The 17348-nt window shown below is 42.4% G+C and overlaps 1 protein-coding gene across 1 annotated transcript in view; it reads right to left on the reverse strand.

Annotated features, from left to right (window-relative positions):
- The window catches only part of UBTD2 (ubiquitin domain containing 2), a 50473-nt gene that overhangs the window by 18085 nt on the left and 15040 nt on the right, over window positions 1-17348 (reverse strand). Inside the window, exon 2 of the mRNA XM_062607701.1 lies at window positions 2638-2874. Within this exon, the coding sequence (XP_062463685.1) occupies window positions 2638-2874 (237 nt within the window). The remainder of the gene's footprint in view (window positions 1-2637; window positions 2875-17348) is intronic.

Here is a 17348-nt window from a genome sequence, read left to right on the forward strand (position 1 = left end):
TAGAGTTCATGGAATTTATCTTAGTTGATGTTGGTTCTCCTTAGGAATCACGGTTCTTTGGTGGGCTAAGAAATCAAAGGAAGATTCCAATCCTTGTCTGTCCCATCACAAATACAAGTTTTCACGTACGAAAATGCTGCAGCTACGCTGTCAGATTATTTACTTAGAAAAACCCACTATTGACTTAGCTTCTCCATGCCATCTTCCTAACTGGTTGCTTTCTTTGGGGAAATAGAGTATTTTGATGCGCAACCTGAGCAGCAGATTTTCCTTTTTCCTCCCATTTGCCCAAAGCCTAAACTCCACAGAGGCACTCCAGCACTTCCGAGCAGTTTCTGCCAGGGTTTCTGGTGGAGCAGAAGACAAAATTGCTCACAGACACTCAGGTACTATTTCAGGAGCCTCTGCAAGCATTTTGATTCTCATCCTAACTTTGCTACAGAAGCACAGCCTGACCTGGATGTGTAGCTGCTGCCAGGCTAACAGCTACAGACAAAACAGGTACAAAAGACAAATTTCAGAGGTGACACAGGTCCCCTTGCCATGCTCCAGGTCCCCACATAAAGCCAAGGGCAGGGTGGGAGGAATGATCACCCCATGTGGGGTACAACGTTGCTCAGCAAGCTACATGGGTCAATCTAGACAGAAGCGTTAAGTCAAGTAAGCCAGGACCAAACAGTTACTGCATGTGCAGCAGCTGGATTTCTTAACAGCTATTTTTCCCTCCTTTTTAAATTTTCCACAAAGTGAGTTTTCCATAATCAAAACCACGGAGGTTTTTGGTGTCACTCCAAACAAGGACAGTTTGCTTGTTCTACCTGCCTGGAGATAAGCTCAGTTTGCTGAGAACAGGCATGACTGAACCCCATCATGGAAGGCTTTGATTCATAATCTGTTCATACATGGCACTAACAATGCTTGATGGCGAAGAAATGCTTGAATTTCTGAAAGAAGTACTTTTCTCCACAGTGGGGAGGTCACATTACAAAGGAAACTATGCAAGCAGCTGATGCACAAGATAAGTGTCACCAGCAGAAAGTTGAAGAAAAGGCAAGTAATGCAATTTTGTGGGTACAATAATCACTACTAAACTTGAGATTCTGAATAAAAACTCCAAATATTCTCTGTATTTGGAATCCTGCCAACAGAGCCTCTGATACAAGTTTGATCTCCTCACTCACTTCTGAAATACTCTCAATATTTGGCATGTGGGCCTTAGAAGGCTACAGTCTGCCAGCAGCAGGCAGGACCCCAAGCAAATTGCCTGCTGAAAAAAACAAATTTGAGTTCACATACTTCTTTCCCCTTAAGTATTACATTCAGTTACATTAAAAGGCTAATTTCCAGGGCACGACATCCATCCTACATTCCTCAGGCTGCCCAAAGAGAAGAAATGCAAGTTCTCTGCCCAGTTTCAGATTTTTCCTTGAAGCCAGAAACTGCTGGGACTGAAAGCCTGAAACACACTTACAAATAAGCAGTTATTCAAGAAACTAAGGAACATTATTTTCAAAATCTGGGAGTGCTGTCCTACAGCCTCCCTTCTTGTGAGGAACACCGCCACACAAGTGACTTCACCTCAGAACCCAGAGACTGGGGCAGACAAACTTCCAAGCAGGCTTGAATTGCTTTAATTTTCCCACTTGAATAAAAGCCTCCTCCCCAGTTACCAGTTGTTATGCCAATCGAATGAGCAGAAGCAGAGACCTGACATGTCAAACAACTTCTCTGAATGGCTTGATGCCGTAAGTTTAACGTTCTCCTTGGAAGCACTGTTCATATGTACACTTGTGCAACATCTACACCGCACACACAATGCCATCAAAATAGCCCTTTACCCGGGTCTTGCCCAATTCCATAACCACACTAACTTACAGCAGGGACATTATTTTGTTCGCTCCAATGCATTTGGCCTAGAATGTGTACAGACCTCCAACAGGTCTGTCAAAGAAGAGACCTGAGATCTCCTTGACTTTGGCAGGTTCTGAAAATAACTGACAAACTCTTTAGATCTACAGCTACTACAGAAAAAACTGCCCTTGACAAAAACTCCCTCATTATTAGTCAAACCAGCAAAACACAAGCCTCCTTGAAAACAAACAACGATCTAGAGGATCACAATAGGTTGCCCATGAATTATGGAAAAGCCAGGTTGTGTTGCAGCACTGGAAGTTTCCACGTCTCAGTGACATTTCAGAGATCCTTACTGCTCAACAGGAGTGGGGAAAAGAACATGTTAAGCCACAACTGCCAGCAGTGTTTCACACTTTAGTATTGGAAAAGACACACAGATCCCCAGACCCACCCCTTTCAAGATAAATACATCATCAACTGTGACTTCAAGAAACTGATGTCCTAGACACCACCAATATAAAAAGAAACAAACAGGCAATGTGAGTAGTCAATCCCATGAAGACTAGTTACCCCAGAAAGCAAGGTACATGATCTTCCAAATCATCCTCTTTTTTGCTTCCCAGGAGACCCAAGTCAGCACATACAGGACATCTTTTAAGCATGTCAGGAACAAGTTTGTTATTTGACTGCATACATGCCTCAATGATTTTCAGGTTAAAACCACATTTGCCTTAACCTACTGTTACACTTCTCACAGGCCACATCAATCTCAGATGAACCTACCATGTGGTAGTGTTATGTTTGCACCATCAATGATTGCTTGTGCCAGTTCGTGATCATTGCTCTCGAAAGCATGTGCAGCAGCCTTGAGGGCATCCCAAATCTCCTTGCGACCTTCGAAAGCTGGTGCTGTGTCCCAGAACTCGTCTCTCTTGCTGCGCAACTGTCCGTCCGTCATGGGGTAATCACTTTTCCATTTCGGTTTCTCTTTTTTCAAGGGCTGATTACGACCGAGAGCAACTGTTGAGGGGAGAAAGAGGAAGGGGAATCAAAAAAAGGCAATAGCACAAAATTACTGAAGTGCCCCTTGGTTATTCTGTTTAGGATCTCCTGAGCTGAAGTTCACTTTTGGGCAATCCTGATCTTTTTCCATCCTCTTCAAGGCACTGACTCCCTTCCTCTGGGCTCCAAGCTGATTTGACCTCTTTGAAAAACTGAGGGGCTACCTCCTCCTGCTTGCTTATTTCACCTTCACCCCTGAGCACCCACAGCTTCTGCCCAAGCTCCTCATCCCTCCAGCTGTGCTGTGTGTGCCTGGCTGGGAGACTCACACCCAACACAGACATCTGCCAAAGGCCACAGCCAAAGCAGTGGCACAGCGAGACACCCATTATCCCAACACCAGGGTGCAGTGAGACCACACTGCATCTGGATCTCTGCTCTATGCTGCCAGCAATACTCCCTGCTCGACAAATGAGACAGTCTGTTAATACAAGAGTTTCAAGAGGCTAAAGACTTTTTTCATCATCTCCTTTTTTAATTAACAGTTTAATCGACAGTTTTTTAATTAAAAGATTTAACTTGGAGTAAGTATATGCAGAAAGGCAAATAAGATGCATAAAGGCTGGAACTGTCAGAGAGAGAACACTCTAAAGAATAACTCAGGAATCCATCGAGCTTTAAAAACTGGTTACCTCATTCACAATAAATGTGAAAGCATTTGTTTCATTTTAACTACAGCTGGTTTTGTGTAACAGCCACCACTAATCACATAATGTTAGTGGATTACAACTACCTGCTCACTTTGAATTACAGCCTTGCTATGACTGTGTTAAATCCTTCTCTTCCATTTGTGTAAGGAGTTATTTCAACTTCTGTTGAAAGGAAAATGAAAAAGAAGGGAGCAGGCTTCAGTGCACACCAGGAAGACTTTGTCTTCACAAGAGTTAAAACCCCATTTCCTTCAGCCCCCTCCTGGCAATGGGAGAAGCAATTGCTGAAATTGGACCTGCAAGGACAGTACAGGGAGAGAGCAGCAACAGCCCATGAAAACAGTTCTCACCCTGGAAAACCCTGAATACATAGTTTAAATGTCACCAAAGGACACAAAGTGTCCTTCAACAGTTGAACTAAATTCACGTGTGTTTGCAGCTGAAAATAAGCGGTGCCTCCATGGTCATAGAAACTGGGTGATGACTGCAGAAAGCTCCTGAAAGACAGGTAAACTACACAGGACTGAAGTCAATTAAAGACCCCATCACGTATGATGCTGGAAAGCCGTCCCCTCTTATGCTCTCCATGAAGAGCCCCTGCTGTTCCAAGAAAGCAGAAGTACCCCAGCTGCCATCAGGCCAGGGAAGCATGAAGAGATGCAGTCTGTCACTTACACCCATCTTATCAGGCTGAAATATCTCTTCCAAGAATGAGACACCACAGCTGCTGCGATATCAAAGCCTGTGAAGCAAAACTGCTGCTTAACAGGTGCTCCTGGCTAGTCTGCAAGGATGGGAGAGCACCAGGACAAACACAAGGGTTTCCATTTAGCACTTGCTATTCCACGTACATCCTTAGAGATCGTAAAAAGCATTTCCTTCCTCCAGACCCTCTTATTTTTCTGGTAAGACGTCAACAATAGCTGACAGACTTGCATCTCTCTTCAATCTTACTCCAGCATTCATTTTTGAACGGAAGAAGAGTGTAATGTTTAAACATTCTTCATAGTTCTTAATGTAGACTTACACTGTACCTCTATAGTTAACTACAAAATGTATTTATGGCAAAGGGGGTGTGTGTGGGTGAGGGGCATGACTGAGAAGCCGAAGTGTCAATAAATCAGAAATACTCATTTCAGATAAGCACAACATTTTGCAAAAATAGTATTTAATTCCAAGATTCCTTCTTCTTCCTTGATGGCTCCCCCCACCACAGATGCACTCAGCTGTTTTCAGATAGCATCTGACAATGAGCACTGGGTCTGAGGGTTGACCATCAGTGCCTGGTGCCACAGCAGACACCGCAGCTTAACACATGCTTTAAGGAGACCAAAACTCATATACAAGGTTTAAAACTCACGCCCTTACACAATCCGGTTTTATATGGCCAAAGAACTACCTACTTAATTTCGTAACTCAGAACAACATTCAGATTTAAAAAGTCGAGACCTGAACCACCGAAAATAGGGTATTTCAAAGAACTCCTGATGGTGACATTGACAACTACGTAAAGGCATGAGGCTTCTTCACATAAAAAAAACCCAGAGTTTATATTTGCACGGAAACAAAGTCAGACCATAATTAAAAGTAGCAAATGACAACTGCACAGCACACATGCAATGACTCCAGCTTTTATTCTGTTTCCCATGCAGAAATTAACAATAATAAACTTCTGAATCCTTTCAAGTGACCACAAACATTTATTGCTTTTTGTTTCCATGGGATTGCTTCCATTAGATTGCTTCCATTTGCCTTTCAAAGAAGCGCTGACCATTTAACAAATCTCAGAACAGCAAACCCAAGTGTTTACAAAACACCAAGTTTCCTGGCAAAGCCCAGCCCTCACTGGTCCAAGTCTCAGCTGAGTACACGCAAGCTCGGAGCCAACGATGGTCCAGCCTAGAACAATGGTGAAGGAGGCAGCCCAGACAAGATGGACTGCACGCATTACACAGTATATTATGAAACTGTAAAAGCATATGTGGTAAAACACTTAAACCAGGAATTGTTTCCTTTTTAGGCTTAGCAGTCAGAGCATGAACATTTCAGACAGACTGAACAGGACACTAAGAAATGTGGGTCAGTGGGCAGCTTTCCTTGCATTCTACTTCAGCTTACATCTGTTTGCATGTACATTCAGTGAACGCTAATTTATCCCACAGGGCCCTCTCTTTCTCCCCAAACATTAATTATGAAAGCAGGTTAACAGCACTTCCTGCAGTCCCCAAGCATGGCAGTGTTTCCTACACACAACCCTGCCCACCCCATATCTAGCACCACAGCAGAATTGTAACAGGCCATTTCTCTCCCTCGCTTGCCTTTTTGCCCAAGACAGCATCCCAATATATTGCTCTCCATTAGACAAGAATAGCAGCGGAGAGACTAAAGAGACAGAGATCCCAGCAACCCCAAATAACTTCTCCCTGGATATACAATCCTTCCTACAGTCAGCAGTGATGATAAACCCAGTGATAAAATCTTTTCTTTCAAGTTGGAAAGAAAGATGGTGGAAGAAAGTGACTCTACAAATGCCTCTAAAGCCAAATCCAGCCTAACAAGCCATCTATCCAAGCACTAAGCCTTTAAATGCAACTTGGCATCGCAAGTCAGTATTTAAAAAGGTCTTTAACATGTTTACCATTTATTAGAAGTGCTTCAACAATCCCCTAAAAGCTTTATACCTCCCCTGAAGAAACATTAATCTCTCTCTAGCTGTATGGATAGATGGAGCAGAAGGGATAATAAGAACCTGAAGAAACATAAAAACCCTAACATGTAAAAGGGCCGAAATCTTTCACTTTTCACCTCATGTTTTAGTCACTAAAGATAAACAACACTATGTGAATTTCTACAATCAAAGTTTTGGACCACATTAAAGGACTTTCCCATTTCTGTAGTAAAAATGATAAAGAGTAGTCAGAAAAGCACTGAAACAACCATCAGAAGTCTGAAACGCTCTGACAGATATTTACAGAGTCAGGTTTATATTCCTCGCTTTGGAAGCAAACTAGAGCTCAAAAGAAAATGTTGAGTGCATTTAAGACTATGCACATCAGAGGCACAGCCAGCTTGCAAGATCTGGGAGAGCAAGTAACATCCACATTAATTTTTCATCTTACATCACTTCAACATAAGTAAGAAATTATTAATATCCTGCTTGAAAATATGAATAGTTTTATAAGTGCCAAGAAGGCATGTTCTCTCTGAAGCAATACTGAAAGTTGCCCATCTCAATAGACGGCAATGGTTGATATTTTTGGCAAGAGATTTATTTAGAAGGAAATATGAAGACCATTAACAGTCTACTTTTCAGAAAGAAAAAGATCAGCACATTATTGAGACTCCAAAAATAATTTAGGTTGCTCTGCCCCAGTAGCTCACAGATACTCAGATGGTGTGGTGCATCCCAAAGAGGGGCAAGAAGCTGCTGACAAGATGCAGAACCTTGCTTAACTTAAGAGCAGCCTTTCTCAGGGAGAACCACGTGGCCATACAAAGACTTTTCCTGGGCTGCCAGAGTGGTTACAAAGTGATCACAGATGCTCTTTATCCGCCTGGATACTGGACTTGTTCTGACCTGAGAATTGCTTTAAAGAGGCCTCCTTCACTGTTTCCCTCCAGTTTGAACTGCACTACTATTTACATCGTACACAGAGCACAAATACCAAATACAATTTTTAGGTCTTGCTAAGGTCCTTCATGTTAATGGCAGAAGCAATAGCTAGGGTGGTAAGAAGTCCTGATAATTACATAATGAATCTCTCAGGGCTCAACACACATAGGAGAAGTAACCCAAACCTATCAGTTAGGAACTCCTGGATGCAGCAGGAGCCAGGGTAGGAGATGGGACTGCAGTGATGCACAGATGGCTGGAGAGGCAGGTGAGCAGAGAGGTAAGTCTCATCTGAATCCAGCATTCACCCATCCGGCACATCTGCCATCCAGGTGTCCCTACACATGTGAAATGAAAGCACTGCTCATACTCCTTTCCGTAGTCAAGCATTCCTTATTGGACTGTTCTATACCTCAAAGTCACTTAAAACCAGTGGCAGACAAGCAGTAGGCTGTTTCTGTTCCTTGGGTAAGATCTAGCAGCATATAAAGGGTTTTCTTTTCACAGGTAGAGTACCCCAGGATCTTGGAGGTAGCTAATACTGTCTGACCTACTAACCTTAGCTCCTGGAAAACTACAAAGTGTTATTTTTCAGAAGGAAAGATGTATTTCTCCAGTCCTTGCAGACTGTCTTATAACTTGAATTATGAAAGTTTGTTTCCCTTCCCCCCAGTTTCCCCATCAAAGCAGTGGAATCAGTAAGGTTATCTATGCTTCTTTAGAATGAGCTTATGCAGATAAATCCAGATATTTAAATCAGTTTCTTAACAGAATGTCAAAAAAAATGTCTATGTAGATAGAACTTTTAACAGCTGTTGTGTTTGTTATGTTGCTGTCACTGTGGATCACAGTACTGCTGTCTCCTCCAAAGCAGACCAGATGAGTATGAGCAGCTGCTAACAGAAGAGTCTCAAACTAAAAGCCAATATCCAGCTAAAGGATTCATAATTCCTAGTTTATACACCCATGAACTGTAGCACTCTATAATCAAATAGGATAATATTTCTGCCTCAAAGGGCTTACTGTCAAATTAAATAATGCAAATGCAACTGCTGAATGAGACATCAGAAGCTTACAGTGTCTGGAGGAGGACAGGTGGACCTCTGCTTCAGTCTTGAATTAGATTTTCCTCCTCAGTTACTGACCACACAGTAGCCCTGTAAGAGAGGCCACAGATTTGGTCCCCTCTTACAGCCCAGTTACCTCCAGCAACTGATCTAAAAACTTAAGCCTTTGGGGAAATGTCCCCTTTGTCATCAGTCAGCCTTGTGTGTGCCTTTCTCTCCCACGCCATTTCTTCAAGTATCTTTCACCTGCTTCTGAAAATAGTGTTAAGAGTAAACTACTGATTTCTTCCTTTTTTCTTTGAAACAGAAGTGTATGTTGCTTGTAGCACTAGCCTTTTGCTGCTCTTGTCAGAGGTGGAAGAAACTGCCCCAGTTTGGCCAAAACGTGTGTTGGAAAAGTCTCCATGCACACACAACCCATCCAGGGCACAGAGAGCCTGGCAATGCAGTTCCCAGAATCCTAGAACGATTTAAGTTGGAAGAGACCTTAAAGCTCCTCCAGATCCAACCCCCTGCCATGGGCAGGGACACCTTCCAGTAGGCCAGGTTGCTCTAAGCCCCATCCAACCTGGCCTTGAACACTGCCAGGGATGGGGCAGCCACAGCTTCACCGGGTATCCTGTGCCAGTGCCTCACCACCCTCACAGTAAAGGGGGCATCTGGACTGGACATGCTCCATTTTAGGACTGGAAGCCCAAAGCTACTGAACTCCATGCATTCACCAGCAGCTGCAGGACAGAGCTGCAAGAACAATGCCTTTCTGTGCTTCCATATGTCTGCACATGTTTATGAAGTCCAACACACAACAAGAAACAAGCATTGGGGAAGGCTGACATGGAGGGACCCCATGGGTCATGACTTCAGAGCAGATACAGCCAAGTGTTAGCAGATAACATCAAAACGTTTCAAAATGTTGAAATGACACTAGTATCAGGATCACGAGTTAAGAGCAGACAGACAAGTGTTAGAAGATAACATCAACATGTTGAAATAACACTAGTATCGGGAGAATCTGGCAAGATCTGGTAATGTTTTCACTGGCCTTCTTCTTTGTTTTGTTTAGGAAAATTTCTAAAAGATGAAGACAACTGCTTAAGTGTTGAGAGATGAGAAAGATTTGAATGAACCATGAGGAAAGGAGCAGGAGCACCCAAGAGAAGTACTGAAGGAAGGACAGAAAAATCACCAAAACCAATCTATCTGAATGGGAAAGGTTAAGATAGATTTCCAGAAACTGTTCTCAGTGGAAAAGATGGGATTTGACAACTGCCAGGTTCCCAGGCTCCATGGGATAAGGACAGAAATGACAAACCATCAAGGAAACAACACAAACCAAAACTTGCAGAGGATGAGGCCAGCGAGGAGAAGGTGGCACACAGGTGCTGTTCGGTTTGCTTTAACTGCAGGCATGCACAGGTTCAACAGGGGAGCAATATCAATTTGACTAACATCAGTGGGTGATTATTTGAAGACAGGAGAAGCTAACTAAATGTTACTGAAATTGAACACACGATCCAAAATTTTGTCTTTACAATATTGTTTGCTTGTTGAGGATCATTTGCAAACAAAGTATTTTTCTAAGACAAATGAAATGCAAAACAACAGTTTACTATCCATGAAGTTTCTTTTAGTAAGTCCCAAGGGTTTCCCTCCCCACAATCAGTGAGCAGTATTCTATCAAATGAGTCTCATTTTAAATCTATTTTGCTCCAATTTCCTCATAAGGTATCTTGTAATTTGGTATCAATATCTAGATACAGCTCATCCTAATAATATTCTTTGCATCGTTTTCTAGTGTGATCCTTCCAATAGCTGAATTATAACAGCACTAGGGAGAAGAGTCAGTACAAAGGAGAGCTGCAGAAAAAACAGCTAAACAGTGGGAAATGCATTGCATCTAAGAAGTAGACAATTTAAATTACACTAAATAGCACAGGCTACATTAAGTAGCTGAGAAACACAGCAGGAAAATGGCAGAATATTATCTGTTTCTTTCTAGTTTTCAGCATTTTTATTTCTTAATAAGGTTACTTTTTTTGCAAGGCAGGAACAGTATTTGGGAAAGGAAGTGTCCCAGGACAGTAGTAAAAGACTTACAAATGAAATATTTTACTGAATACGTGAATATTCCTAACAAGGAAATGAAGGAGCAGCAAGATTTCATGTGAAAACTGAAGGAAGCATCTATCAGTTCAGTCCTGAGATTATTCAAAGCAATGTAACGAACCTGTGGGCCTGAGAAAAACATGAGCTTTCCAACTGCTGTGGATGGATGGATGGATGGATGGATGGATGGATGGATGGATGGATGGATGGATGGATGGATGGATGGAAAAACAATGATAGCAACTAGGTTGAGTTTTAGGCTTTTTCAGGAAGGTAGACTGGGGAAGGTAAACGAACACTACAAGAAAAACTACATTTCTTTATAGAAATTCAAGTCACATGCCTTTAAACACATGTGTAGTAAAACACCAAGCTACAGACTCAAAACCATATTACAAAGGTGTAGCAAGCCAGTTAATTTTGAGCCAGACAAGACAAACTTGTGGCGTGAAGCTTTTTAAAGCAGCAAACATAGCAAAAACAAAGCTGTGCTCAAGAAGTAAATCCATCAATATGCCTCAGGGGCTCCTTCCCCTTTCTCCTACCTGGAAAGGGCTGAAGGAGGGAAGGAGAAAAAAATTAAAGAAAACAAAAAACAGATGGAGAAGGCAGGAACCAGTGGGGACAGCAGACTGATCACCATCACTCAAAGCCAGGCTTGCACTCCTACATGAACCGCCTGCCAGACGTGACTGTGCTCATGCTAGATGATATATGCGGTCCCTCTGGGGAAAGGGGGTGCCATCAGTCACTTGTGCCACCCCTACACTAAAAGCCAACCAGGCAAACAGCACTGTGAACCCCCTGACGATGCTCATCTGTGCTGGCACTAGGGATGTCACATAGGTTTGCTCAAAGCAGGAGCAGGGAATGTGCGCGCCCTGTTTCTCCAGGTCTCTCCTCAACTATTAAACAATACCTTCCTCTAAAAGGAGTTAATTACACAGAAGAAACCACAGTGAATAAAATGCAAGTTACACTGGTAATTACAGGCAGCCTTGGACAAGTCATACGTGCACAATGCTTCCCTGCCTCTCAGCATTCACAAGGCACTGAATCTTTGCCGAGTCAATCCAGAAGCTTCACAGCATGAGATATAAAACACATGAGAGGATGAGGGCGTATGAATGTGCTGGACAAAGAGAAAAAATGACTCTAATTACCAGCTATTACACTGTATTTTCCATTTCTCCCATATTTGCAACAGGAACTGCAGAAGATATCAAGAGAGCTTTATATTTCCAAGCAGCTCCTCACTCATCACCCCTTACATTTCAAAGAAGACAGAAGCCAGCAGTATTGCAGCAAGAAATAAAGGCTTCAGAGTTTTGAGATCTGCTCCTTGATGGTACACCAGATCCAAACACCCCAACTCATCCCAACACACGCAGGATCTATTCAGATCACCAACAGCATTGATGTGTGCTTTGTGCTGGGACACATAGTGACAACATAGGCTGCCTTTCAGAGAAATTTAAACCATGTTTGTGTATTTTGTCTGACATGAGGTGCAATTCACATCCGAGAGCCAGCTACCAAGAGATGAACTTCAGCCTCCCATAAGTTCATGCAGGTTTTATATGGACAATTCCACTGCTCCTGAAGCTGGAAGAGCAAGACAGCAAACCCTGACAGTTACAAACGCCCTGGCTAAGTGGTGTCAGATAGAGCAATAATGCAAACAAAGCTCTGAGATTTCAAATGCCTCAAAATTTCAAATAATATTTTTCAAAGCAAATTTTTCACACTGGTCTCCCACCAAAAGCTCAGCACTATTTCCTAGTGTTAATTCTATGGCTCTGATATTAGATTACAAAAGCTCTGTGGTTAACTCCTGAGCCCCACTTGCCCACCCAGCTTCCCACTGGAAGCACAAGCACAGTACTTCTCAATCATCTTGATTAAGCTCATGATGTAACAGCTCTTCTCCTGACAGATAAAGTCTAAGGAAGCAAACACCTTTGTAGACTCACCACCTCAAATCTTTAGTGTCTTGGTCAAGGGGCAACCACAGATGAAGCAGGAATGCTGCCAGGCAGGGCCAAGGCCAGATGATGCCCATCTGTCTCTATCACACACCATCACAGGAATCTTGGAGCCACAAATTCTGCTTCCACATCCAGTAGGAAGAACAGCAGCAGCTATACTAGCTGCTCAGCATTAGCTTCTGCCTCGCAGTGTCTAGCAGTGCTGTGGTGAAACAGCTTCAAGGGACAGACGTTATCAACACAATTACTTGTCAGCACTGTTTACACTAGAATTTAAACTGCTCCTGTCGCTGGTAGATGCACGTTTTCAGCTGGATGCAGAACAGGGTAAAGATTTACCTGTTCCCAAAACACAGCACGCAAGCACTGACTTAATCTGTGCGATCTATAGCGCACAACTAGGCTATCTTCCTTGGAAGCTTATGACAAGAACCATTAAGGAAACTGTCAGCAACATGAAAAATATTCTATTTGAGATAGGCTGCATAAAGTACATGCTTCTTTTGACTTCTGCAAAGCATAGCTTAAGTTAAAACTCAATCACAGCTGAGAGCTTGGCATCCACACAGTCTCTCGCATGCAAAACAAAATAAGCACAGTATGCAGACCAGCAGAGCTGGAAACAGGTCTGGAAATGCAGGGGGAAGCTGCACAGAGCTTGCCTAAAAATACCCCAAAAACAAAAGAATACTCCCCCTAAAAAAGCCCCAAACCCAGTGTTTTCTGTCCCCCATCATGAGGGACAATGCAACTAAGCAACTTCGCTTTTAAAGTACTAAAACCCTTTTCTATCATCCCCTCAATTCAGGTAACAGGGAAACTTCAGACACAACAGATAAAACCATAAAGCAGCAAGTTCCTCCAACTGGTCAACTCCATGCCAGCATATTGCGATGCAAACACATGCCTGCTACTCCATGCCAGCAGCATAGACCAATCTCATCTGCTACTGTGGACTTAATACAAGGTAAGATCTAATGTTCCCAGTTGCAAAGAACTCTGTCCTGGCTCAAAAGCCCCCTTCCTCCTCAATAACGTTCTCCCTCTGACCACTGCATAACAAGGATCTATTTGAACTGCTAAGGAAGGATTTAAAGACGTTTACTGCAAGCTGACATCCCTCCTGTCATAAAACTTACAATTGGAAGCGCTTCTCTGCATGCCAACAGCCAAGCTTTGAGCAAGGCACAAATCAGGGTCTGGCTCAGCGGCAGTTACACTAAAGCTTTGCTTTTTGTGTTGGCCTAAGCCATGGGAGCGGCAGAGCCAGTGCCAGCTCGTCACACAGCCACAGACCAACCACACAAGGTCATCACAAATTCTCTGAGTTCGGTTAAGTGACAGACGGGGACATCTGCTATACATCTGGTCTGCATTTAACACGCCAGGAGAACTTCCAGCACCAGTGCAATTTTCATTTAAAAAAAAAGGAAAAAGAAAAATCAAAGGCAGCCGCAGCCTTATCTTTCATCCTGCCAGAATTATAAAAAGCGTTGAGGTGATAATTCTCTTTGAACAATGCAGCCAGTTCCACCCTGATTGGGTGCAACTGCACTAAAGCCAGCCAGAAGAGCCCCCTCAGCAGACTGTTTGTGTACTCAATGATGCTGCAACTGGTGAAGACTCTCTGGGCGATGCCACTAGTGAATTTACTTTATTACAAGTAAACCCAGACTTCTGCTGCTCTTAACCCATTTACTGGGCCAGAAGGAAGGACAGCAAGGGAAGAGCTGAGGCATTTCAATGCCCCAAGAGAAACAAGTGCAGCACCACCAAGATTCAGATCTAGTTTCAACATAATTTAAACCTTCTTAGGCCACCACTGCGGCTCAGTGCTACCTAGGAAAATTTTAAATCTCACAGAGATCCTAGAAATCCATAGGGATCCCCAACAGTAAAACTGCTTAGGAGGAGCTGCAGAAGTCAGCACAATTTTCAGATCCATCTCACCACAGTGCTCATTTGCGTCAGGCTTTAAAACTTTAAATTCAACACGATCTGTGTAATAAGGTGTAATGCACAAGACAGATGGCCAGTTTAATGTTCCTCATGAATACGCAGGTGAGCATGGCATTCCTTTCCATGTCACTTCTGCCACATACAGCAGTCACAAGTTCCAGAACAAAATGAACAAAGAAGCTTCCAAGTTGGTGACTGTTTTTACAGTGACCAATGATTAAATCAGCTTGGCTACAGAATTTAACACCACATCTTGAATTTATTCCAGTCACAGTTACTGGCAGGGATGAAGTTTCACATTAGCCAATTAACTAAATGCACTATTACTGTATCTCAGCTACTTAAGCTCATCAGTAAATTAAAGAGCTCAGTAAAAGCTGAAAATAGGAATCTTACTTGACACACATACCAAACATACATTACCTTAATGACTTAATTTTACAGTTCCATCTTATGTTCCACAGGTGCCATTTGGAAAACTGAAAGGCAATTGCTTGGTTTGAGGAACAGGTGATGCATAAGCAAGCATTTAAAGATTTAATCTAAGAAATTTTATTTCTTAGAATGATACTTGCTGCTTTGCTAAGCTCTATTTTACAAGGTAGTTTTCCATGATAAAATTATCATTTCACACTCACTACAAGTTACTTCTGCATCAATTTTTAGATGCTTTCAACTTGGTTTGAATTTAAGAAGTGTTTCATCTTAGTCTCTAACTAAAACCTACCACTCATTTTCCCAAGGACTATACCCTGGTAACTTCCAAGAAGTGCGTCTGCCCATGCAAGCTGAACAAGGTAAACCTGCGGGCACACAGCCCTGCCAAGCACCTGCAGCTGAGACAGATGTGTAACAGTGGGATAATGCATTCTCATCACTCCTCTGATGTCAAGCTTCTTTCTGCAAAGTAATCTCTCAACTGGGTCTTAACAGTAAGCGGCAAGGTCTTCTTTAATAGCCACCAAGTCAGTCCTGCCATACACAGCACCAGCACACCAGTGATTTAGGAGCAGAAAGTACTCCACTTGTTGATATGTATCCTATCTAACACAGCAAAAACCATGAAACCACAACATCACTCCAGACTTCCCCAGAATGCAGACCTGGTCTTCTATCTACCACCAAGCCCATCTTTTGGGGATATTTGTCCTTTCTGGCAAGTTTACAGCCACAGGACAAAAAAATCCTCAAGGCCTAGTAAGAGTGAGACTTCATTTCTGAAGCAGGTTGATTAAAAACAACTCACCCAAACCCCAGACTAACACACACCCCCCGTGTTTCAGTTGCCCTTAGCATAAGAGGTTCTTCATCCACAAACAAGGTTTTTACTTGCTACAGTATTTTAACTAGCAGGAGTCATCTTCCTCTACTACTGTCCCCGGTTTCCCATTAGTAAAAAGCTCATCACAACATTACCAAATCAGGATGACCATAGAAGCTAAATGATCACATCACTGAGCTGCCAGGTACTCCCAAACAGCGAGGTACCAGAAGTAGCAGGTCCATTTTAATATTCATACATTTGACTGTGCACACTCAACTTCTACAGGGCAGAAGTCTGGCAGACTGGTGGCTTCATGCCCCAGTGAAAACCAAAAACATTCATTTACTTTTCTTCAGTCAGTATTTTCTGGATCCACAATCCAGTTAATAAACTTGAAAATTCATTCATGGAAGTACATATGCTCGCAGCCTAAGCAAATTCCATCCTTCAGTTCTATGCCATCTAAACCAAGTGGGAGAAAAAAAACAGTGGATCCAACCCTACATTTGATTTTCACCCCATGTGAAGGATAGAATCTGCCTTAAAACAATGTGCAAAGAGCCACAGAATCTAAAGCAGACTTATCTGCCTAGGTGGCTGCATTAAGTGATACAATCAAAGCAGTTACTTGCAGGAGTGGTGGGGACCCAGGAGCAGCTTATAGCAATTGTTCTGTTCTTCAGATGGAGATAACAAAACACAGGAGGAAAACAAAAACTAAACCCTAAAATGAGAGCAGTTGAGAGAGAGAAATTCTATGTTAGGACTACCTGAGAGCATGGAAACAGGATAAAGACTACCTTCTTCTGAGTAACAGCTAAGTTAGATGATTTCCCTATCATCAATCCACATATCCCATCCTGTGTCTCACAGTATATACCATTACTCTTCCGAGCCCCAAGATGCCACATCTCTTCTGGAGACTGCTCCTCTATACTGGCAGGGTGACATCTGTTGTCCCACCTCTGGTTTCCATGGAGATTTAATTATGCACATCACAGAATCATGGAATGTTTTGGGTTGGAAGGGACCTTAAAGCTCATCTATCTCCAACCCCCTGCCACAGGTAGGGACACCTTCCGCTAGACCAGGTTGCTTAAAGCCCCTTGAAAGAAAGGCTAAAACACTCCGTGAGTTGAGTTTTCCTAGTTAAAACTTGTTTCCAACTGCCTTCTCCAAGGAGGAAGATTTCAGGGAGAGAAAGAGCACCATGCAGAATCAGTGTTCATCCAAGGCTGAACAAAGCTCCCATTTATTTTCCAATACTTACAAAGGAAAAGAAATAAATCGCATCCAAGAATTAAAAAAATATATATTTCTGCTACCTATTATTCTGTACTCAGATTAAGGACTTATTTTATACTGTTTTGTCACATACTTTAGTAAGTGACAAAAGTGTAATGGTAATAATTACATCATTAATTAGCACAATTACCACTGAATAATCCTTTTTTGGATGTTAAATGCAAATAATTTCCTCTTGTGTGGACTCTTTGTATCTGATGTATTTTGTACCATTTACTAATAATGCCCAGGCAACTTCAGAAGATCAAGCTGCCTTTTGAAAAGCACTTGTCAACCTCTCAGCTATAAGGACTCCTACCTTTGATGGAGACTTTTTGTTAAGAAAACCATATATATCCCAGAGTTAGAGACAAATATTAATATATAAGGATACCAGTACATTCTTAGGTAATTAGAAAGCTATCTTTCATCTTCCTAACCTAGAATGAAAACTATGCAAGCCTGTACTGCATCCTGAATATATATATATATGTATCTCTT

Source organism: Pezoporus occidentalis, unplaced genomic scaffold (assembly GCF_034315485.1).
Source record: "Pezoporus occidentalis ecotype Australia unplaced genomic scaffold, CSIRO_AGI_Poc_V1 ctg124, whole genome shotgun sequence".
NCBI classification, from domain to species: Eukaryota; Metazoa; Chordata; class Aves; order Psittaciformes; family Psittacidae; genus Pezoporus; species Pezoporus occidentalis.